At 50.0% G+C, this 24,463-nt stretch overlaps 1 protein-coding gene across 3 annotated transcripts in view; it reads right to left on the bottom strand.

Moving 5' to 3' along the window:
• Positions 1–24,463, bottom strand: part of RIMS3 (regulating synaptic membrane exocytosis 3) — a 37,036-nt gene that overhangs the window by 2,152 nt on the left and 10,421 nt on the right. Inside the window, exons 2-6 of one of the 3 annotated variants that reach the window (XM_061122261.1) lie at positions 18,214–18,404; positions 13,072–13,237; positions 12,457–12,704; positions 6,927–7,068; positions 3,167–3,279 (exon numbers count right to left, since the gene is read on the bottom strand). In XM_061122261.1, the coding sequence (XP_060978244.1) occupies positions 3,167–3,279; positions 6,927–7,068; positions 12,457–12,673 (472 nt within the window). In that variant the 5' untranslated portion in view covers positions 12,674–12,704; positions 13,072–13,237; positions 18,214–18,404. Of the gene's footprint in view, positions 1–3,166; positions 3,280–6,926; positions 7,069–12,456; positions 12,705–13,071; positions 13,241–18,213; positions 18,405–24,463 lie in introns of all 3 variants that reach the window. The other 2 variants (XM_061122260.1, XM_061122262.1) reach the window with 2 other exon arrangements.

Below are 24,463 nucleotides of genomic sequence, written 5' to 3'. Positions count from 1 at the left end.
TCAGGAAAACAGGAGAGGCTGTGTGCTCAATAGATGTCTTCACCTTCTACACAGCAGCCATCAGCTACTCCCCTAAATAAACATCAAACAGATACTTAATATCAGTTTGGAGAGGTGACGAGATACAAGACTGCCCGGGCCATGAGGCACGCCCTAGAAATGAGGGCCTGTTCCCACCCTTGATAAAAGATGGGGGAAGGCAGCAGATGTCCCAGGAGTACAGAGTTGTTGTTCAGTTGCTCAGTCATGTCTGACTCTTTGCAACCCATGGACTGCAGCATGCCAGGCTTCCCTGTCCTTCCCCATCTCCTGGAGCTTGCTCAAACTCACGTTCCTTGAGTCAGTGATACCATCCAACCATCTCATCCTCTGTAATCCGCTTCTCCTGCCTTCAATCTTTCCCAGCATTAGGGACTTTTCTAATGAGTTGGCTCTTGGCATCAGGTGGCCAAAGTACTGGAGCTTCAGCTTCAGCATCAGCCCTTCCAACGAATATCAAGGATTGATTTCCTTTAGGATTGACTGATTTGATCTCCTTGCAATCCAAGGAATTCTCAAGAGTCTTTTCCAACACCCAGCTCAAAAGCATCAGTTCTTCAGTATTCAGCCTTCTTTATGGTCCAACTCTCACATCCATACATGACTACTGGAAAAACCATGGCTTTGACTAGATGGACCTTTGTTTGCAAAGTAATGTCTCTGCTTTTTAATACACTGTCTAGGTTTGTCATAGCTTTTCTTCCAAGGAGCAAGCGTCTTTTAATTTTATGGTTGTGGTCACCATCTGCAGTGATTTTGGAGCCCAAGAAAATAAAGTCTGTCACTGTTTCCATTGTTTCGCTGGGTCATTAATATCTTTTTTGTATTCTGTATATTCTTGCCACCTCTTCTTAATATCTTCTGCTTCTGTTAAGTCCATACCATTTCTGTCCTTTATTGTGCCCATCTTTGCTAGTCACTTGGGATGTCCTTCAGAAGGGTAGACAGGGAATTCTCTGGCAGTCCAGTGGTTAAGACTCTGCTTCCACTGCAGAGGCACAGGTTTGATTCCTGGTCAGGGAATTAAAATCCTGCATGCTGCATGGCCAAAAAAAGGGGGTTCAGAATCATAAGCCTAATGCAGAAAAACTAAAATGGGCCAGACTTTGGGTTCAGCCACTCATTTTAGAGTCTGAACCATTATGCCACTGTGTATTTGCACACTTTGGAAGATGGGGACTTATGACTTTCAGGAGACATCCTGCAATTCATCCCTCTCCCTCTAGCTATTCCTGACCTCCCCATGGGGAATGGGGGAGGGGAGGTCTCAGAAATTAATTAATCTTAACTCTCACTGTAACATCCTCAACAAGGAGAGCCAATGCAAACCTGTCCTTCCCAATTTAGGACACCAGGGGGCGCCATACACGAGTGTTCCAGGCTGCGATGGCGCATAAGCCTTGTGCAAGTGGCTGGTTTTTCTCACCACCTCCCAGTCCTTGGCTGGGCCTAGAGCTGGAAAAAGCAGACTCTCCAGGCCCTTAAAAGCCTGAAAGCAAGGACTGGGAATTAGCCAAATCCCACCCAGGAGCCAGATGGGAACTGCCACTTACCCTCTGAGGGTCCCTATGGACCCTCTTCCAGTAGACAAAGGCTCCTGTGTGAGCCGTTTCCAGGAAGACAGGGCAGTGCAGTGGGAGGAGTCCTGGCCCGGAATGGAATGTCAGCTCCACTGCATGGTCACAGCAGGGCACTGTCTGCACTCAACTTTCTCATTTGCTGCGAGGTCGAAGGTTAGACACTGTCTATGTGAGGGCTGAGTGCAGACGTCTGGGTCAGACACTGCTCAGGTCAGACTGATGGGGAGGGAGGGGTGGAGGCGAGCGGGCATCTCTAGGGAAGCTAGCCTGGGAGCTGCTGCTTGAAGCCAACACAGCCAGAATCTGAGGGAGAGAGAAGGGGAAGGAGCCAGAATTGCAGCTAAGAGGACCAAGAATAGACCGTAGGGAGTACTTGCTAGCTACAGAGAGGAGGGATAAGAAAATTACTAAAAGGCTTCTAGGTGCCAGGCACTGTTAGAAGTAACAAGTCAAATAAGACACAGTTTCTAAGGCATAAATGTAATATTTCATGCAAGCATCACACAGGGACTCAAAAAATTGTCTTCAGATTGCAGAACTAAGGCAGGCATTATTATTCCCATCTTACAGATGACCATACCGAGGTTCACAGAAGGGACGTGGCTTGCCCAAGATCCCACAAAGAATCAGTGACAGAGCAAAATCCGTGGACGTCGATGCCACGATAATCTTATGCCTGACACTAGCACTGCCGGTCGTACTCCTGCCTGGAAAATCCCATGGACGGAGGAGCCTGGTGGACTGCAGTCCATGGGGTCTCGAAGAGTTGGACACGACTGAGCGACTTCCCTTTCACTTTTCACTTTCACGCACTGGAGAAGGAAATGGCAATCCATTCCAGTATTCTTGCCTGGAGAATCCCAGGGACGGAGGAGCCTGGTGGGCTGCCGTCTCTGGGGTCGCACACAGTCGGACACGACTGACGCGACTTAGCAGCAGCAGCAGCAGCACTGCCGGTCACATAGTAGGCGGTGAGATAGTGGGTGAGAGTGGTGATGTGAGGGAGGGAATGTGCCAGAAAAGCTGCTGCAGTGTGGCCAGCAGAGAAAGGCTGGAACCCTTCTCCTCTCTGCTGTGGGAGGGACTGAGGCTCGCTGTGCTGACGCCTCCTCACTGGCATAAGAGCCAGAGAGAGGGCTCCTTTCTGCGGCTTGTATTGCATCATGTGGGGCCCCCGCTGAGCTCACCTGTTCTGCTGCGTGGCTGCCACTGCCCTACTCATCCTGCCCTTAAGAAGACTCACCCAGGACTTCCCTGATGGTCCAATGGTTAAGAATCTGCCTGCCAATGCAGGGGACATGGGTTCAATCCCTTGTGCAGGAAGACTCCACTTGCCTCGGGGCAACTAAGCCCATGCTCCACAACAATGGAAGCCTGAGAGCCTTAGAGCCTGTGCTCCCTAACAAGGGAAGCCACTGCAATAAGTCCGAGCACTACCACTAGAGAGCTGCCCTCACTGGCTGCAACCAGAGAAAGCCCACGTGTAGCAATGAAGACCCGGCACAGCCAAGATTAAAATAAATAATAAATAAAAGAAAAAGACTCACCCATTGGCGGTGTTGCCAGCGTCTGTCGCCCCACAATCTGGGCTGGTCCCAGCCCATCCAGGAAATCGCTGAACTGGCTTTCGGCCCCAAGCCGGGTGGTGGGGAAGATGAACCTGGAGAAGGGGGCAGAGGGGTATGTGAGGGTATCTGGGTGGCGGGAGGCAGTAGCCCTGCCCCTGGGGCACTGTGTACTCCCTCTGTGCCCCCAGTCTCCCCTGGATATACTGAAAGTATACCACTGTGACTGGGGACGAACAGAACTGTTCATCTGCACATTACAGAAAAAGACTTTGATGTCACTTGAGCAAAGAGACTAACCATCATGATATTAAATCTTCAAGCGCTAGGATTTCTAAGGTGACCCTGAAAAGGCAGGACTTGCTAGATAATTTGTGTCCTCACCGGGGGTGTTAATGCCAAGAACCAGAGACAAAGGTCAGATATTTCAATGCCTGGAGCAAGTTCCAAAAACAGAGGTTGAGTTGACTATGAGTTTGAAATCCAAGTCAGGAATGTTAGGTGGCGCCCTAAACAGCAACTGAGACCAAAATAACACAATTACAGGGTTGAGATTAATGACAAGTGATGGGGGGGGGGGGGGGGGGTGGTCCACGGCTGTGGGTGGAAATAGTAATGAGAAAAACTGACAGTGATTGAAAGTTGGCCAGATGCCAACAGTGTACTACATGCTCCAAATGGGTATGGTTTCATCTGCACAACCACTGTGGGTGGCAGGAGCTATAATCCAGTTTTACAGATGAGAAAACGGAGGCTCCAAGAGGTAGGAGACTTGCCTTGCCTACAAAACACTCAACTCATACAGGACGATGGTGAGGATTAGGGCAGAGGGAACAGGAGAAGTTCCAGACAGGAAACAATCGGCAGTAGTTATTGCCACTGCTGGTGTGATCATCATAGGAAATGTGCTATTTTTGCATGTCCTCAAGCCCAGATGTTCTGGGTGTGGCCAGAAGAGAAAGGACAGGTGAGGGAGGGCTGGTCCAGAACTGCCCAGAGGCTATAATGGACCACAGGATATTCCCAGATCTCGTAGGACAGCCCAGGCTCCTGCCTCGAGAGAGAAAAGGCTGTCCCAGAAGCAATCCCCTGTTGGACCCTTTGGCCTGAGTCCCTTTTGGTCAGAGACAGGCAGGAAGGGGAGAAAGGCTGAATACACTTATCAGAAGGGCCTGTGTCTCTCCCTTGCCAGGATCAGCCTCCACTCCCTAGAAAGGGGCTTTGAGGTCCATCCATTTGTATTGGCCAGAGTTAGCAGTAGTCCAACATCACATTTTTTGGATAGTGGGATCTGAAAAGGCTAAATGAATAGCTGACAGTCTCAATTCATGTACTTGCCTCAAAACTCCACAGATCTGTAAAACACAGGCTGGTTATAAAAGTCATCACCTCAGTAGAACCAAAAGTTACCTTGCAGGTTTGCTAAGTTATTTCAACTTCTTAGGTCTCAGACATATCAATGGCCCAGAGGGAGTTTACTGAACATGCCTTATGAATATATATATATATATGATGAAATACTTCTCATCACAACAAGAACACTAGAACACCTTTTAACTCAGTATTCCCAAGGCTAGGCACCCATCCCACACAGTATCAAAAGCGGGCGTGATGGACCTCCCTGGTGGCGCAGTGGCTAGGAACCCGCCTGCCAATGCAGGAGACGCAGGTTCGATCCCTGGTCCACAAGCTGCAGAGCAACTAAGCCCATGCACCACAACTACTGAGGCCTGTTATGCTCTAGGGTCCGAGAGTCACGACTAATGAGCCCCTCTGCTGCAGTTACTGAACCCCATGTGCCTACAGCCTGTGTCCAGAGAAGCCACTGCAGTGAGAAGCCCTTGCACCGCAACTACAGAAAGCCCGCACACAGCAACAAAGACCCAGTGCAGCCAAAAATAAATAATAAAGTGAATAAATAAATATAGAGTGTATATGTCAAAAAAAAAGTAGGCATGATCCCAATGTTCATAAGCAGTACTATTCACAATAGCCAAGATGTGGAAACAATCAAAATGTCCAAAACAAATGAATGGATAAAGAAAGTGGGTGTATTATGTATCCATAAATATATATATTTATCCATGTATATATATATAAATATAAATATATATATATATATAATATATCCCCATACAATGGGATACTACTCAGCCATAAAAAAGAATGAAACAATGCCATTTGTAGCAACATGGATGGACCTGAAGATTATCATACTAAGTGAACTAAGTGAGACAGGGAAAGACAGATGCCATATGATATCACTTATTCATGGGATCTAAAAAAATAGTACAAATGAACTTATTTACAAAACAGAAACAGACACAGAAAACAAACATAATGGTTACCAGAGGGAGGGATGGAGGCATAAATTGCCTCCATATGGGATTAACAGATATACCCTACTCTATTAAAATATAAACAGAGCACTACATTCAATATCTTGTAATAAACTATCATGGAAAAGAGTCATAAAAATAATATAGACATATACATAAACATCACCAAATCACTTTTCTATATACCTGAAACATAATATTGTAAATCAACTATACTTCAGTTTTTTAAAAAAGAGAAAGGATAACAACAAAAGGAAATATAACTCTTGAGGTCACAGAATTTCAGGAGCTTAGTATAGACAGTGCTGAGATTGTGAACAAAGATTTTGGGGTCAAATGTCCTTAATTCAAAACCTGACTTCACTATCACTTTATAGCTGTGACCTTGGGAAGGTGCCATACCCTCTTCCTGTGCCTCAGTTTCTCCACGTATAAAATGGAGAGACTGGGAGCACCAACATCCCTGAGGGCTACTGTACTGACTGAGACACTCTTTCGGGCCTGATAGTGGCTGGTAGATTGCAGAATAAGAGGCCCTGATCTGAAGAGCCAGCAATGCCTTGCATATGGTAAGACAAGTTCAAGCAGCTACTCGCATTCACAGAAGCAGGCATAGTACTGAGACGTGATCATAGAATCTCAAATAATAGGGCCATAGAATTCTGAAAGTATTGAGCCTTAATGAAGCTGATTCAGAAAATCTTAGTCATATATCCATCATTTCATAGATTTGAAGAGATCAATGGAATATCTAACCCAGAGACTTTCAAATTTTTGACTGCAACCCATATGTATATGTAAGAAATACATTTAACGTCATAGAACTATGTGCATCTATATATACAAAAAGAAGCTCACAAGGTAACTCTTCCTTCCTCCATAGTTTATACCTGAATTTTCTATTTCCTTTCCTAATGTTGGTTTTGACCCACTAAACCGATTTGACTTCCTGCCTGTGAGTCACCACCCAGTTTGAAAAAACACCAATCTAGTCCAAATTCCTTCTCTAAGCTCCAAGTAAGTCCACCTGTGAGAATGCCATTCATCTGCGCTGTACCAGCTGCTTTGCATTTAAAAGATTTTAGGAGCCCATTTTCCTTTCTAGCTCTCTCCTCTGGAGTGGAAAGGTGGGTGAGTCCTGGGAGGTGGGAGGCATGAAACATCCCAAAGGGATGGGCCGCTCTTGGGCCACTGGAGTATTCTGATGGGGAACAGCGGCCAGGAGCAATAGGAAGACTGGGGCCCAGGCAGCTGGTGTCCAGGGGTTGGGGACCAAGGGAGGCAGGAGTACAGAAGAACTCAGATATCTGGCCTGCAAACCCAACCAGATTTTCCAGCCCTGCGCCGGTGACCAGAGGACCCAGGTGGAGGGTGGGGACACGGCAGGGGTGGGCTGAACGCACGTGCCATCGGAGCTATTGCTGTTGGTGCTCCCATCTGTGGACTCCCGGCTGCCCTGGCGAGGGACCCGACTCCGCATCTCCACGGCAACGCCCGTCTCCGTGCTCCGCCGGATGTTGCTGCGCAGTTTCTTGGTGGCCCCTTCTGTGACCCCCCCCCGAAGCAGAGAGAGGGAAGAAGGTCAGATCGCTGATGAGGCTTCGCTGAGATCACTGCTGAAGTCAACCTCTTGGGAGGGGGCAGGATAGGCAGGGCTCTGACTGGAGGCAGGGGCAATGCTGAGATGACCTCTAGAGCCAGCCCACAGCCTGACCCCTGGTCCTGCTCAGCGCAGTGACGCAAAGCAGATGAGAAGGGTGGCTGAAGGCAGAGTGGAGATGTTGGGGCTATGGGTGGGGAGTCAGCCGAGTTCAGCCCTTGTCCCTCAGCCTCATCCTCACCAGGATCCCCTGACCCACACCTTCCCACTCAATCTCAGCCCTTGCCCCAAAGGGTTAAGTTTCTTCTTCTGGAAAGTTTGCCTTCTCCAGAATCCTCAGATTTGTTTTTCCTTTTCCAAATACTCTCATGAACCCTATCACCCCCAGAGGTCACAAACCACCTCTGTGAAACCTTCACAGGTCCTATAAAAAAATCCACATGAACTCTGGTCACGGGCAAACTAACCACCCACTGTCAATGTGGCTCTGAATGTGGAGGGGGTTGTGTGTGGAAAGGCCACTAGAGAAAGAAGTCAGAGAGAGACTGCTAGGTTGACCTGAACTGATTTTGGCTTGAGGAAGAACCTCAGAACCTGTGTGTTGAGAGCTTACCCCCAGTGTCTCTTTACCTCCTGTCTGGGGAGGGGGGTGCTCTACATCTCTAACCCCTCTCTTTTGTCTTGCAAGGAACATGGGACACTTTGCTTCTCTGAGCAGCGTACCATCCTGCCTGGTTTCCACGGCAACCTCCTCAGCATTGCAGTGTGGTCCCTCTAGACACTCTCTCCTCCTGGGCGCAGGGCTAGGGCAGTGAGGGGGCAGAAGACAGCTTGTGGGTTTGCAGGGACTTCCCCTCCTGGAGCTTGTATGCCTGAGGATCTTGATGGGGAAGGAAGTGGTGTCACTCTGAGAGGGACGGTACCAAAGGAACCTTCTGCTGTCACTGGTTAGAGGCCCAGGCAAATTAAGAGCGGAGTTGCTTATAGGGATGGGGAGAGACCAGGGTGAGGCAGGCAGCACAGAAGCATGGGGAAAGTGGAGCTGGTCACCCTGGCAATTTCCACTCACACCCAGCAGTGGGTTGGGAAAGGATATTCAAGACCCCAGCCTGGGAAAAACAGGGACTTTATCCTCCTGCTTCGCCCTACTTATTTTTCAGGAAGTCCCATTGGGAGAAGAAAGGCTGAGAGGGGCAGCATCACTAGTGAGTGGGATGGGAGACTGGGAGTCGGGGTGCTGGTAAGGAGGAATGTCTTCTCTGAAACCTACCTAGCTTCTGGGATATTGGAATAGCTACTATGCAGGAATCAATAAGATCATCAAAGTGTCTGTGTTTCTTACATACACACATATTCACATAGAGTCATATTAGCTCATGCATTTCTTTCACTCAGGCATACATACACAGAGTGCCAACAATCACACATATTGATACAGTGATCTCACACACAAGGTCATGTGTTATGTTCATACATCAGTCACACAGTCACAAATGGTCCTACCAAGTCTTTGTCATATGTACACACGACATAGTTTGCCACATGCACGTGACCTTCACACCACAGCACTAGGAGTTGAACCCATCTGCTCAATCATATATATAGATGCAAATCCAAAAAATGGTGTGTGTTCCACCACACGGGACTGGGCAATCATTGTAGGTGGGGGAGACTTGCCCTGTCCCTTGGTCCTAACTGCCACAGCCCCTCTAATCCAGTTAGAAGACAGAAGGGTCTGTGGGGGCCGCACTTTATCTTCCTTCTCCTCAAATTCCCCCAACATATACCCTGAGCTGAAGTCAGAGCCTTACTACTCATGACTCCAAACCCCCCACTTCTAGAGCTTGGAAAAGCTTTGACCTATTTGAAGAAAGTTTACTTTCTTTGAGCTGCCCGACCTACAGTGAACCACTGCTTAGGGGAGTTACAGAATCCTGAAATGCCCCTGTCATTTCACAGATGGGGACCCTAAAGTCCAGGCACTCATAGAACTGAGTGAGACCTAGGCCCACTGACTCCCAGTCCACTGATGTGCTATTTTTCACTCCCCTCCACCAACTCCACATTGGTTTGAGATATGATTCAGCAGAGATTAAGTTCTATGTCTCTGGGTGGGGAGGAAGGTCTTGCAACCTCAGAGAAAATTCCTCTACTGGTTTCACACCAGTCCAGTATCTGAACCCTGTTGATCTAGGAAGTAACTTTACGTAGTCTTTCTCCCTAGAGAATTGGACCAAGTTGTTTGCAACAATTCTGTGGTCCTTGGGGACCAACAGACTCCAGAAGCCATCCCATCTATCCCACCACAAACAAGGAAGAGGAAGTCAGCCTCCAACAGCACTCCCCAGGGGATCTCCTGGAATGATCCTGAGCCCTTGCCCCACCCCTGGTCCAGAGTCCAGAGCCCAGAGCGAGGCAGCAGCTGTCCTTGGTACTGAAAAGAGAAGCTCTGTTTGATCAAAGGCAAGAACAGCCAAAGATGGCCCTGTGTGGACCCAGCTGAAGGCCAGACCAGAGCCCACTTGTGTCCTGGAAACCCAAAACTCTGACCCCACTTTCCTCTCTGCTCCCACAACCTAAAGAATGTTAGATCTAGAAGGAAGCTCCATTTTACAGAAGAAGAAACAGAGGCCCAGTGGGAAAGTGAGTTTCTCAACGTCCCTCAAGTAAGAGCCAGGACTAATCCTCTAAAGTTTCAGGGTGAGTCTTTGGAAGGCCATTCTAGGGCAACATGAGGAAAATAAAATGGAAGGAACATGCAAAAAGCAGAGGAACTAGAGGGGAGGCTGGTGCAATCATCCAGGCTTTGAAATGAAGAGGAGGGAATGGGCGAGGCTCAAGTCAATGAGAGGTATGGAAGATCCTGGGATGGGCAGACCCAGAACCCAAATAACTGGGTCCCAGAGAGGGATTTGTCCCCACTTTACACAGCCCTGCCCTTCAGAGAACTGGGCCATCGCAGCAGGGACAGCAGGGTCACACTGCTAGGATCTTAACCCAGAACAGAGCTTCCGGGCCAGTGTCCACAGTGATCAGCCCCATACCTCCTTCTGGGGTCAGACTGTCCCATCCAGGAGGATGGGCTCTAAACTGGGACACTGGCAACCCCAAGGCCTGGGAGAAAAAAAACAGGGACAAGGAACTGTAGATGGGAGGGGAGTATGCTACAAGCAAGGGGTGGCTAAAGAAGTCACTTCTTTTTTGGCCCTACTGTGTGACCATCAGTAATAATAACCAACAATTTACCAAGTATCTACTATGTGTCAGGCAAGAGGTGGGGGTACCTCTACCTATCCTATCTCATTCAGTCCCCTGGACAACTCAGCAAGGCATGTATTATTGTCCTCATGCTATAAATGAGGAAGTGGGCTCACAGAGGTGAAGTAGCTTGCCTAAGCTGCCCAGGTAGTAAATGACAGGGTGTCTCTCTGAAGGTCAATTTAAAGTCCTTATCTTTTCCAGGCTCAGATGCCTCATCAATGAAATGAGTACAACGGACCAGAGGGTCTCCAGGGCCCCTTTCTGCTCTGACATTTGGCAACTGGATGATTCAGAGGCCTTCAGTTAAAAGGGCAGTGGGCAATTCCCCTGGCCCCCCAGGCCTCCAGCCGTGCCCTTGCACTGTGCAGAGACAAGTGATCCAGAAGCCCCGTCATTGATCGTTTCTCCACAAGGCTGGAGGTCATCCTGGTGTCTGCTCCAATCCCTGCCTGCTGACTGTGGAGTCTGGGTAGGTGGACAGTGCCAGGCATATCACTGACATGTCTCTCAGTGACTCAGGCACTTGCCCTGGCCTTGGAACAGTGTCTCTCCAAATCATCTGGGCATGAAGAGACCTTTGGGTCTAAAGCTGAGTCAGCTGATTCAGTCAGAGATCAGCAGGGCTTGGTTTCCTAAAGTCAGACTCCTGGGGCCCAATATCCCCTCCACTGTCCTAGTCTAGTCTCCCAACCCCTTGGTCCTGTCCTAGACCAACTCCTAGATTCTTAGATCCCCATCTCCCCAACTCTCTTAGTGTCAGGCACATTCACAGGGGCCATGCCCGTCCAGGGATGCTGATAATAATCTCAAGCCCCCTCCTCGTCTGGCATTTCTTTGAGCCAGAAATCATATCGCAGCTTGATTGCTGGAAAAGACCATCCCACATGCTCCTGTGGAGGGCTTTGTAAAAATCTATTTTAAGGCCTGGAAAAATCCCCCCACCCCCAGCCCCAACCGGGAGTCTCGAGGAGCATTCTCCCCAGATCCTCTGGCGCCCGCACCCCCTCACCACCCCCATCCAGCTGCCTATTTGAAGGTTTCTTAGGGAAGTTGTTACTCTGAGCAAAATAAGCAGGAAGAGATTTTAAAACAAAACCAGCTGGTGTCTGGGTTGATGCCACCAAGGGAGGAGGTCCTGGTGGGGAGGGCAGGCTGGCTCCTCTGTGACGTGAGCTCCAGGGCTGACTGTGTGTGACGAGGTGGGTCACCCGCCAGTCTGGGGCATAAGTGGGATTCTATAACCAGCTGTTTGGGAAAGCATAATGTATTTATCAGGAGGTAGCTATTAAGGTAGTGTGTGAATGTAGCTTTGTGAGGTATGTGTGTACACATATGTGATGTGTTTCTGTGACCACGGGCCACTGAGGGTACATATATGTTACTGTGCTTCCACAATCTGGGTCTGTGCATCTGTGTACAGAGGACTGTGTATGATTTGCACAGCTGGTTTTATTGTGATCATGTTTAGTGTGAAAGGATGTCTTGTGTTCTCCTGGCACTAGGGGTAGCTTTTTTGAGCGACTGCGTGTGCTAGCCACGTGACTATGCAGGGCACGTATCTTTACGTGTGTGTCTCTCTTGAGGATTGTAACATACATGTGCGGCTATTTGTACTTAAGAAACTCAGACATTACAGGTGAGACTGCATCTCCTGGATGTGTCCGTGAAGTGGCCGTGTCTGAGCATGGTGTTAGGAGCACAACGGCTGTATAATGAATAATTGCTGATTAGTGGGTAAGTCTGTAGATAGAGGCGGCAGAGTATAAAGGTTGGGAGCATGAGCTCAGAAGCCCGATGCTGGGGCTTGAATCCAGGCTCCACCACCTACCAGCTATGCAGATTAGGGCGTCTTACTTCCCTTCTCTGTGCTTCAGTACCTATCTCAGAGAGGCACATGAGGAGTCAGTGGGTCAGGACACAGACTGGACTCAGAACACACTGGTGTATAGTACTGCGACATTAAGCGTTTGTGGGGGTGGGAGTGTACACCCACGAGGACAGCCCCTGGGCGCCCTGTGACTGCAAGGTGAGGTGCCCCCCCACCCCCAGCGTGGGGTGCCCCACGGCCTCACCAGCCTGGGGGAGCTGGAGCGTGCTCTTGCTCCACTGGGTCAGGCCCACGATGGCCACCATCTTGGCCCCGAGGCTGCTGCGTCGCTTCTTGGCAGTGCTGGTCCCGGCGCCGTCCCCGGCCTGCTGGGACCCACAGATTTCCCCACTGATGCTGGAGCTCCGCACCACGTTCCTTGAGGCCGCAGCCGAGGCCGGACCTGACTCCCCGTTAAACATGGTCCACGGGGCGGCAGGACCTCAGGCAACCCTGCGGTGGGAGGGGCAGAGAGAAAGGGGTCCCACATCAGACCCCGGGCCACTCGACCTCGGCCCCAGCCCTTCCTAGCTGTGTGACCCTGGGCAAGGCACTCAGCCTCTCTGAGGTCGCGAGGATTAAATGAACAGATCCATGTAAAGGGTGTGCACAGAATCTGGCTCCATCAATGCGATTGTTCTCATCAGCGTGTGGCTGCCCCGACAAGCGACCTGGTTTGGCAGGGAAGGTGGAGGCTGTGCAGGCATGTGACCCACTCTTGAATTCCAAGGGCCTCTACATACTAGCTGTGTGAACTCGTGACCAAACATCTCGGGGTTTCAGTGAGCATCTCAGCAAAATGAGAAACGGAAGCACTTACCTCATAGGATTGTTGGAAGGATTAAATTAGCTCAGATGAAAGTGCCTGGAACCGTGTCAGGCAAAGCGTAAATATTCAGCAGGCGTGACTGTTGTTTTCACAGCCAGTAATGAGAGAAGAGAGAACAAATGTGGCTCCAGCCGGGCAGACTGCCGAAGGGGTCCTCCTGCTTGAAGGGAGTGGGACAGAAAAGTGTAAAGAAGCAGGAAAAATCACCCTTAATTGCATGACTGGGAGGCGGCCACGACAGACATTTTAACCTATTTCCTCCCAGTCTCTTTTCTACACGTTTAAAAAAATAACAACTCATCCTGCCAATACAATTTTCTATCCTGCTATTTTTCACTTAATGTTATATCACAAGACCGTCCCAATGTCATCAACACTTTTTAGAAATGTTTAAATGTTCCATTGTATGGGGGCAGTATAATTAAAACACTTCAATACAGTTACTGCTTAGATCAAGTCCAACTTTCTCATCTCTCTCCCTTTCCCTTTCTCTCCTGTCTTTTAAACAGCACTGCAATAAGGATCTTTGTACACTGATTTTTATCTGCTTATTTCCTTAGGATCAGCTCCTGGAAATGAAGTGACTGGGCTATCGAGTGTGAATGCCGCTGGTAGCTTCTCCCTTCCTGCTTCCTGGCAGCGTGCTGGTTTTATCCACCCCATCCTTTGTTTCAGAGGCAGATCTTGATCTGTTTAAAACAATCAGTGAGCGGCATTCACCTTGGTTATTCTTACTGGTCCAAGGGTGGGCATGTGACTAAGTTGGTTCAATCTGATTTAAGGGGAAGATTTGGATTCCAGGCTTACAAGAGAGGTGGGTGCTTCTCCTTCTGTGTGTCTCTCTTTTCCCTTCCCCAAGGCCTCTCCCTGAGACACAGCCCAGCCTAGGATGAAACCAGTGCTGCTGAGGGTGGTACGGCACAGAGACGCCTCCCTGGAACCCGCCTTCTCTGGCTTTCCAGTTATGTGAGACAATGTGCTTCCCATTGCTTAAGCCAGCTTGAATCGGGTTTCTCTGTTACATCCAGAAGCATCCTACCTAACACCGACAGCATAAACATATTTCTGATTCTCGGAATACATTGCCAAATTCCTTTCCAAAGTCGACAAATTTACTCTCTAATGCTGCATTCAACAAATATTCAAAGGGAATGTAGCCAACAATTCATAGTAACTGGGTTTCTCTGATGGCTCAGTGGTAAAGCATCCGCCTGCCAAGCAGGGGAGGCAGGTTCAATCCCTGTGTTGGGAAAAATCCCCTTGAGAAGGAAATGGCAACCCACTCCAGTATTCTTATCTGGAGAATTCCATGGACAGAGGAGCCTGGTGGACTACAGTCCATGGGGTTGCAAAACAGTCAGACACAACTTAGCGACTAAACAACAACCACCATGACATATTGATGTTCTCTTTGGGCTTCCCTGGTGTATCAGATGGTAAAGCATCTGCCTACTATGCAGGAGACCTGGGTTCGATCCCTGGGTTGGGAAGATCCCCTGGAGAAGGAAATGGCAACCCACTCCAGTACTCTTGCCTCAGAAATTCCATGGATGGAGGAGCCTTGTAGGCTACAGTCCATGGGGTTGCAAAGAGTCAGATGCGACTGAGCGACTTCACTCACAGTAACTATATATTGGAGTGGGTTGCCATTCCCTTCTCCAGGGGATCGTCCCACCCCAGGGATTGAACCTGGGTCTCCTGTATTTCACGCAGATTCTCTGCAGTCTTAGCTACCAGGGAAGCCCAAATGGAGTATTGCTTTTCAAAACTGTCAATTATTATATTGTATACCTATAACATATAATACTGTACATCGACTATACTTAAATTTTAAAAACTATCCCCCCAAAAAAGAAAGTCAGTTATCCCTAAATTGACCTATAGTTTCAGTGTGATCCCAATCAATATTCTAACAGGGCTTCTTGTAGAAATTGGTAAGACTATGTCCTAAAATAACCAAAGCAATTTAAAATTTTTTACCTATTCATTTTTTCACATGGAATCATAAAGGCCTACAGCACTATGTTAGATCCAGGGACAGAACATAGTGATTTGGTGGTTCTATACATTACAAAATGGTCACCACAAGTGATCCCAAGTTTGAACTATTAGTCATATTCATGCTAAGGGTCATCACTTTATTTAATAATATACCTGAGAAAAATATCTTTTCTCTGAGAAGATAATTAAGAAAAAAGTAAGCCCCTAAAACTCCTGGGCCTACGCTGAGTGCCAACAACGCAGTAATGAGCCGGGCCAAATGCGTCCGGCCCTGCCAGAGCCTCCGGTTTGGGGGAGAAGACAGACAGTGAACAACTAGTTATGCAACTCACTGTTTAGTGGCAGTTCCGATGAGAGCTAGGAAAGAGGACGGGGGGCACTGGGAACTACTCTGGGAGCAGGACTGCAGGCGCCCAGGGCTCTGTTTAGTGTGGACGTGGGGTCTCCTGCGGTCATCCTCGAAGTCCGAGGCCTGGGCAGGGTTCAGAAGGGACGGCTGCAGGTGGGCGCTGCACCTGGCCCTCCCCAGTGAGGTCCTGGCCCCCAGGGCGGCGTCCCCCTTCCAGGGCCCTGTCATCCCGAGGGAATCTGATTTTTCAAAAGGACACAGAAAGGGGAGGGGAAACGGGGGTGGGAAGGAAAGGCATCACTCCAGGCAGATAGCAAGACAGGCCCAGACAGCCGAGCAGGGCTGCCTGCGCTCCTGGTCGGCTCCTGTCGGCCTGGCGAATGAGGGCTGACAGTAGGGATGAGTCAAAGCCGCGTCTTGCCTTCTTTGTGGCTGTCTGGCCTGTTCTCGCTGGCCCTGTGATGTCTGCAGAGTCTCGGATTGTATTTCTCCATCCATCCCCCATCAACCTCGCAGCTAATGGAAAGTCCCCCTGGACTTGGGTCTACGATGACCTCTTTAGTTTCCAATTCTAGTGCCAGTCTGTGTGTTTGTTTGGTATCTGCATGGTCTTCTGGTGGACGGCGGGAAAGGGCTTATCTGATACTTTGAACTGGCTACAGCATAAACCTAATTTACTCCTTAGGGTATTTCTGTTACATGCGCAGTTATCTCCATGTCACAGATGAGAAAAATGAGTCTCAGAGAACTGAAGGCCTCGCCCATCCAACTCAGCTAAGAAGTAGCCAGGCCTGGACTCCTGTTCTGGGTCTTTTGTTCTCACAAAGAGACAGATACGCTCAGCAGCCCCTGCCTTTTCGCCCCAGAGCCCACCCAAAGAGGGGAGCCCAGCCCTCCTACACAGGTTTGTCCTGTATCTCCAGGCTGAGAAAACCCCAGGCAAAGTATCTGTGATCCAAAAACCTGCTCTGGCCCAGGTTCCCAGGTTGGCAATGAGCATCTGAGGGGCAGCAGAAACACCACTCAGACCACAGCTGGAGAAGCAAGTGCTTCCTGGGTGCCACAGGGGAAGAGAAGAAAGAGGGTAAGGGACAAAATTCTTAATCCTGCCAACCCAGGGGCTCATGTTTCCTCATGAATAATGAATGGAACCAACAAGCAGATGGTTTGACATCCAGGACTCTGCACCATCCACAGCCGCGTTCTCATCTTTAACTGCCCGGGAGAGCTGCTGAATGTTTTGGAGGGCCCAGGGTCTCAGGGCCTGACCTCTGGTCCCAAGTCCAGGGCAGGGCAGCTGGGAGAGTTCAGAATCAGGAGGTGGGATGATAATGTATATACAGATTCTTTGTGTGACCTTCTCTGGGCCTGGGTTCCTCATCTGTGTGTAAACCGAAAGGGTCGGATAAAGTCTAACTCTTGAGTCCTTTCCACACACAAGGCTGCAGCAGGCTCAGAATGAGAGCTCCGGTTGCTTCTTGGGCAGCCAGTCTAGCTCAAGACAGACAGCCAGTCGGAGCCAAGTACCTGGCCTCTATGAGGAAGGCAGTGCTGCTCAGAGCAGCCCCCCAAATCATCAGAGCACAGGATGGGAACAAGGCAGCAGGTGGAGATGGGAGCAGAGTGGAGAGGGGCCAGCACACAGCATTTCACACATTGGTGGTCCTAAGAGATGACTAAAGGAATGTCTGCAAAAGTCACTGCAACAACGCCCTGCCTCCGAGCAGGACTGCCCCTTTTCTAACGCAGGTCATGGCTCCTGATGGAAGGAAACCCTCCCATGATCTTGCCAGGTCATGGAAGAATCACTCTAAAGTTCTCCCTCCTGAAGACTCTATAGTGACAGCTTGGACATCCCCTCCAGGGGTCCCTTCCCACTGTCTACCATACCTGCCAAGCTCCATGCCAGCATATACCTTCCAAGTTCCCCAAGGAAGGAGTGTTTTCTTTCCAGCCTTCGGTGTTGGATCTGTCCTGGGGTCTCAGTACCCTAAAGGCTCCCCACACCCTCCCCTGAATCCTGACAAAAGCAGGACTCAAGTTTCTGCCTGGCCACCCTGGGCCCCTTGCTCCTTTTGACCATGTGTCTAACCAAGTAATAAACCTTCTCTGAGCATCAGTGAAAGTGAAAGAAGAAAGTGTTAGTCTCAGTCATGTCTGACTCTTTGCAGCCCCATGGACTGTAGCCCACCAGGCTCCCCTGTCCATGGAATTCTCTAGGCAAGCATATTGGAGTTGGGTAGACATTTCCTTTTACAGGGGATCTTCCTGACCCAGGGATCAAACCCAGATCTCCCACATTGCAGGCAGATTCTTTACCATTTGAGCCACCAGGGAAGCCCGTGAGTGTCGGTAAGGCTACCCAAAAGCCCAAGATGAAACTACCTACTCACTCTTTCAACAGAAAATACCAAGGAATCTGTCACAGAGTGGTGGTGACCTGTTAGTCTGGAAGGAATGGCAAGTTACTAAGGCTCTTACTACCCCTCCCTAGACATCACTAATCCATCTCTCCTTCTCACTGGGGCCATAGCTTCAGAATTCTTCTTAACACAGTGCTGCATCACCAACTGATGAGAACCAGCTCATGAGGTCAAACTGATTTGCCTCCCTATTCCAACCCAAGCCTTTCATTTTGCAGAGGAGGAAATCAAGGCTCAGAATGGGAAGGAGACACACCCAGGGTCACAGAGAAAGCTGTCAACAAAATCAGACCTCCAAGCCAAGACTCCTAACTCCCAGGTCCTGTATCACCTGGCAGGTGTCTCCTCCTCCCCTCTCACCTTAAAGAAAACCCCGACTCACTGAACTGATGAATCCGAGTGTAGTGTTCCCATCACAGGGGGCCGCGCCCCTCCCAACAGCTCACCCCTAGGGCATTTACACAAGTCTTCTGTTAACTTCTGAGACACCAGTTTTCAAGAGAGGAGGTGAAGACAAAGTAGCTTCCAGGAGGAGGTGATGGGATAAGAGTCTGGAAGAAAAAAGGAGAGCTTAGAGGAAGGGCTGGAGAGGACACCTGTCCTCCAGGGCTTCCAGTAGCTTGTGGAGTAAAAAAAGACAGACTCTGGAGATAGGTGTGTGCACTTGAGCCAGTCATTCAAACTCTTTGATGCTATTTCCTCCTTTAAAACTGTCCAAACTCCTGGGTCCCCTAACCTACCTTTTAGGGACCTCAATGGTAAATTGCTGGTGCTAATGCCAAGGGACTCCTCCAGGTCCAAATGCTAACGAGTTCTAGATCCTATTCTCCCTCTGTCTTCCCCCTGACTGATGGGGTCTGTGTCCCTCCCCAGATGCTCTGTGACACAACCAGCAGTCAGGAGTGTGTGTACTGGGGAGAGGGTGTTGGAGGGCGGGGGCCCGACTCCCAGCTCCAGCTCCGCCCCCTGTGTGTGACCCTGAGCAGGTCATTCAGCTTCTCTGAACCTCCATCTCCTCTTCTATAAAATGAAGTTTACTGGCCACCTGGATCCAGCCCAGCTCTCTGGGCTGGACTGGAGATCAGATGACTTAATGAGCATCTGTGTACAGTGCTTTTTATTTTTTAAAGCAAAGTTCTTATATAGATATATCTATTTATTGGCTGCGCTGGGTCTCAGTGGCTGCACAGGCTTTGCTCTAGTTGTAGCAAGCAGGGGCTACTCTCTCGTGGTGCTGGCTTCTCTTGTAGAGCATGGGCTCTAGGGTGCTCAGGCTTCAGCAGTTGTGGTTCCCAGGCTCTGGAGCACAGGCTCAATAGTTGAGGTGCAGGGGCTCAGTTGGGCAGCGGCATGTGAGATCTTCCCAGACCAGGGATGGAACCCGTGTCTCCCATGTTGGCAGGTGGCTCCTTCACCACTGAGCTACCAGGGAAGTCTCAGCACAGTGATGAAAAGCACAGGCTTTGAGACTTGCCTGGTGGTCCAGTGGTTAAGACTCTGTGCTTCCACTGCGAGGGGAAGTGGATTCAATCCCTGGTCAAAGAGCTAAGATTCCCACATGCTGCAATGCTTTGCAGCCAAAAAAAAAAAAAAAAGCACAGGCTTTGGAGGCAGACTTAGTTCAAAACCTAGATCTGTCACTTACAAGCTGTATGACGCAGGGCAATTTCCCTGAGCCTACAGTTCCTCATCTCTGAAGTGCAGATAATAATGCCTGCTTTAGGATTCTTAGATGAAATATAAGTATTGCTAAAATAAGGATTGGTACATGCTACACGCTCAGTTGGGCCATCATATGATTACTTTGCATAATGTGCCCTTTGTAAACAGTAAAGGACTCCATAGGTGTTGGTGCTTATTAGTCTGGATTGCATACCAGGTACAACCACTTCATGGGAAGGCTCCGAGACCAACAGGATCACCTCCCACTGCAACCCTGGGTGCTTCTACCCAGAGTCTAGCATAAGTGTGAGACCTGGGTCCCTGCACTTCTCAGTTGAGGTGGGAGCTAGCATGTGATGCTGTGATCTTCCCTGCCAGCATCTCAGCTCCTGGCCCCTCATTGGATGCTGGATGCTAGGTTTAAGGCCCCTGCCTCAACCCTGATCCAGCACTAGGGCTTGCCCACCACACCACTCAGGCCAATCTGTGCCCATGTCAGAAGCCAGACTTAACCTCAGAATCCCTCTTAACACAGTACAGTCTTACCGACTAATGAGAACCAGTTCATGCGCTAAAACTGATTTTTTTAAACCTGTATCTGCAGAAGGCGGGGGGGTCCCTCCTTTCTAGCCTTTACTTTCCCTCAGCAGGGTGAGAAAGATGGGTGACAGAGCTGGTGCATGGTCGGGGATGGTGAGCTGGGCCCAGGGAGGACACCAGCCTGAGAGGGGAGCACTCTGCCAGCTCTTCTCCTCGTTACATGACTTTTATCTGCTCCAAACCAGGTTTGCACACACACTATGCGTAACAGTGAGAGACACAGGGCACAGAATTTCAAATGTGTGACTACACATCATACAGACCCATATAAATTATATTCATTTAAAGACACAATCACCTGTGTACACACACATGCACGCACACACACACCCCTTCCCCTGGCTCCTGCCCAGCTCAGAGAGGCAGGATGAACCTCATCCCTTCAGTGGGCAGGGAAGTAGGAAGTGTCCTTCCTGGATCTGTGGGTTCCCTTGGCCAGGCATGCACACTAGCTCTGAGCAGGCACTTGTGTGAGCCTGCACACACACACACACACACACACACACACTTCATACACACTCTGGCCCCCAATCTCACCCTCCTGGCCCCCATCCCCACAGGCCGGACAAAGGATCTCATCATGAGGTTTGTGGCGAGGAGATGAGGAGGCTGGCAGGGAGCAGCTGCTGTCACCATGGCTACACAGCTGACCCACTTCTCCTCCACCCAGCCTGGCCCCCCTAGCCCAGACAAGGGGGGACAAGCATCTTTGGGCCGGGGGGGCCCTCTCCCATCACACGCAGTAAAGGAGTGGCCTCTGAGGGTGTCGTAAAGGAGGAGTTGAGTCTGCGTCCTGATACAAAGGCCACAGCCAGACATCGCCTGGGGAGAGCAGGGTGCTAAGCACCCAGCCCCTGCAAGACTCAGGTCTCCCCCAGCCTCGGGGCTTCTGGCCTCAGGGGCCCACATGGTTCACGCACTTGCCCTGGACCCATTCTCAGACACAGTCCTCACAGCAGGGCAGGGGGTTGGGTGTCTGGACCCAACCTGTGTCCTCCAGACTCTGAAGACTCCGGGACACGCAGGGTGAGACAGGCCCAGAGCTGAGCGAGCCCGGTCTCCTGTTCGGGACAAGGGTCCTGAGGGTAAGGCTGGTCTTCCCTACTTGGGCTGGGGGCTGCTGGGGCACAGCCAGGCCCCCCTTCCTCCGACGGGGCTGCCTTGTGTCCTCTCAGCCAGGGGGCTCCTGAGGACATGGCCACACATCTTCCCTCAGAACTGGGTTCGCAGAGGCACGACTCAGCTCCAGACAGCTTAGTCTTGTGAGGAGCCGGCTCACAGGTAGGATGAATCACTCCAGCGTGACAGCCTCCCGCGGCTCCCCATTTCCTTCAGGAGAAAGTGAAAACCCCTCACAAGGCCCACAAGAGAAGTGACCCAGGTCATCTGGTACTCCTGCCCTCCCTCTGTATTCCAGCCACACCGGCATTCTCTTTATTCCTCAAAAGGACCCCTTTGCCTCCTGTCAGCCTGGAATGCCCTTCTCCAGCCCGTCCCCACCCTTGTGTTCTGACGACCCGGCAGCGGTCTGTCACACCACCTCCGCTGGCTCAGCCCCACTTCTAACCCTAACCTTTGCTGGCTGAGTCCTGCTCAGTGCTCGGTCCCTGACTGGACGTCACACCCTGGGAGAGTCTTTCCAGACAAGGTTAGACCCCCTGTCGTGCTCCCCCAGGCCCTATACTGTCTTTGCCTGTTCTGGGTTGAACTCTGTTTCCGCCCACCCTCTAAAAAAAGATAAGTTTAAAGTCCTAACCCCTGGTACCTCAGACCTTGTTGGAAATAGAGTCGCTGCAGATGGCAGATGTGGTTAGCCAAACTGAGGTCATCCTGAAGGAGGGTGGGTCCCTCACCCAGAAGGGCTTATAAGAACATGGCTATAGGAAGACAGAGAGAGACCACAGAAAGAATCCATGTAACGATGAAGGCAGAGACTAGGGTGACAGAGCAACAAGCCAAGGAATACCAAGCTCTGCCAGCTGTCACCAGAAGCCAGGAGGGAGCCACAGGACAGCCTCCCTCGGAAGGCACCAACCCTGCTGACACCTTGATTTTAGATTTCCAGCCTCCAGAACTGTGACACAATACATTTCTGTTGTTTTAGGCCACCTGCTCCGTGGTACTTTGTTACAGCTGGTCCTAGGAAATGAAGCAGTCTTGTCTTATCTTGTTCAGTGCCTGCCTCCCACACCATGCCCGCCTCGCCCCCCGCCCCAACCCGGCTGCGTGTTGCTTAGAAAGAGAAACTATGCCATCTTCTGCATCCAGAATCCTCCAGTGCCTGGCACACAGTAGGACTCTGTAAATATTTGTTGAATGAATGCATGGTGATCTAAAATAAGCATTAACATAAAAAGTGGTATTTATAGCTGGATAGTAGAATTGTGAGTCATTTTTATTTCCTTCATGTGACATATTGTGTTTTCTAGAGTTACTACGTTAGAAACTGTATTAATGCTCTCATAAAGAAAAAGTGAAAATACATATTTTTCTTTTAAAAACATACATTAAAATAACAGACATTTCCACCAGCGTGTGTGTTGTGAACAGGGAAAAGTTCTGCTCTCTTGATCACTGTCTTTTTATTGATTAATTGATTTCTTCTCATGTCACAGGAGTGCCTTCTAGAGTCAGATTTACAGCTTGAGCTCTGGGGCCTTGCGGGGCATAGATTTCAGGGGAAAACATCCAGGCAGAGTGCACACGCTTCCTGGCCATCTCCATCACCCAACCCCTCTCACAGCTCGTGGCCAGATGTGGCTGTTATTGCCTGACAGGGCCTGCGAAACTTGGTCCTTAAGTATCGGACTAGAAAACACCCTGGGGCTGAAGACCACTCCCAAACAGAAGCAAGATGCTGCCCTCAGTGGACACACCAGTCCAGAGCTTCTCAAACTTAAATGGGCACAGATATCACCTGGGAATCAGACTGAAACACAGATTCTCATTCCAGGGGTTACAGGAAGGTGGAGCTTGAGTTTTTGCATTTCAAACAAGCTCTCAGGTGATACCACAGTTGGTTGGAGGACCACCCAAAGCACCAAGAGGTAAAGATAAAAATACCCTGGCTGCTCTGCAGAAGGAGTGAACTCTTTAGGATGGGAAGACCAGAGCAGGCATCATGGATCAATTCACTGCAGAACACCTCAAGAGATGGGTGTGATTTGGAGAGGAAAGAGGTGGAAACTAGCTGAGAAGGACCAGAGGAGGAATGGTATGTTCAGAGGCTGGTGAACAGAGCAGTGCAGTTGAAGCAGGAGGTGGGTGCAGCTGCGGAAGAGAGGGCTGGGAACGTAGGCTGGGAACAGCCCAGAAAGGGCTCTGAATGCAGGGCTGAGAAGGTTGGCTTTAATCCTGAAGGGAGTGAAATCTGACATGGCTTAGATGTAACATTTTACAGAGATCAATCGGACACAGTGCAGAATCAGAAGAAAGCCTGACGGCAGGAGGAGCAGTCAGGAGGCATGTAAGAAGGGCTGCACTCCTTCAGACAGTGTTGGTGGAAAGAGAGAAGGGGTGCAAGGAGTCGTGGAGGGGCTTGGGGGACTGCCTGGAGTTGGTGATGGGACAAAGTCGGGGGAAGGGAAAAAAACAGAATCCAACATGATTTACAGGAAAGGTGGGGGCTGACAGGTGCCATCAGCAGAGCATGTGGTCCTGGAGGGAAAAGTTGGCTTAAAGGAAACATGAGTGCCCGTTTCTGATATGATGAGTCTGAGATAATTTTGCAATTCCCCCATGGAGGTATTGGGCAGGTAAGCAGATTCCCTGGAGTTCAGGAGAGCAGAGTGGGTAGGCAGGATTTGGGTGTGTACCCCAGAGGGAAAAGGGGGGTGTGGAAAGGAAGGAGAATGCCTGGAGGAGGGTGAGGAAAGAGTGAGAAGTAATGCCCACAGGTAGGGGGAGGAGGAAAATGAAATCCACTGAAGGAGGGAAAGTCGGCAAGTCAGGGTAGGAGAACTCAGATAAAATGTTATGAGTACAAGGATGACCAATCTGAAGACCTGACCACACCCTGACATGGAGACCAAGGAGAGGCCTGCGTAGCTCATGATGCAGGAGGGCAAAGGAAGCCCAGAGCAAGAGCGCAGCTTGAATGGAAAGCAGAATTTGGACTAGTGGAGAAGGGAGCTGGAATCCCTGGGGAAGGTCTGGGTTGCAGCAGGTTGCAGCAGGTTGCAGCAAGCCCTTATTCTGGCTCAGCCCATGCACAAGAAAGATAGTATCCCCAACCCACAGCACCTGCACATCCACCGACTACAGAAGGCCCAGGGGCAGAGCAGACAACTGGGGGAAAAGGTCTTTGGAGCAAAGTCTATTGCTGGGCAGCATAATTCATCATCCAATT

This window comes from Dama dama, chromosome 20 (genome assembly GCF_033118175.1).
Source record: "Dama dama isolate Ldn47 chromosome 20, ASM3311817v1, whole genome shotgun sequence".
Classification (NCBI taxonomy): domain Eukaryota; kingdom Metazoa; phylum Chordata; class Mammalia; order Artiodactyla; family Cervidae; genus Dama; species Dama dama.
Note: the sequence above shows the minus strand (reverse complement) of the source record. Positions and strands in the feature narration are given on the sequence as shown.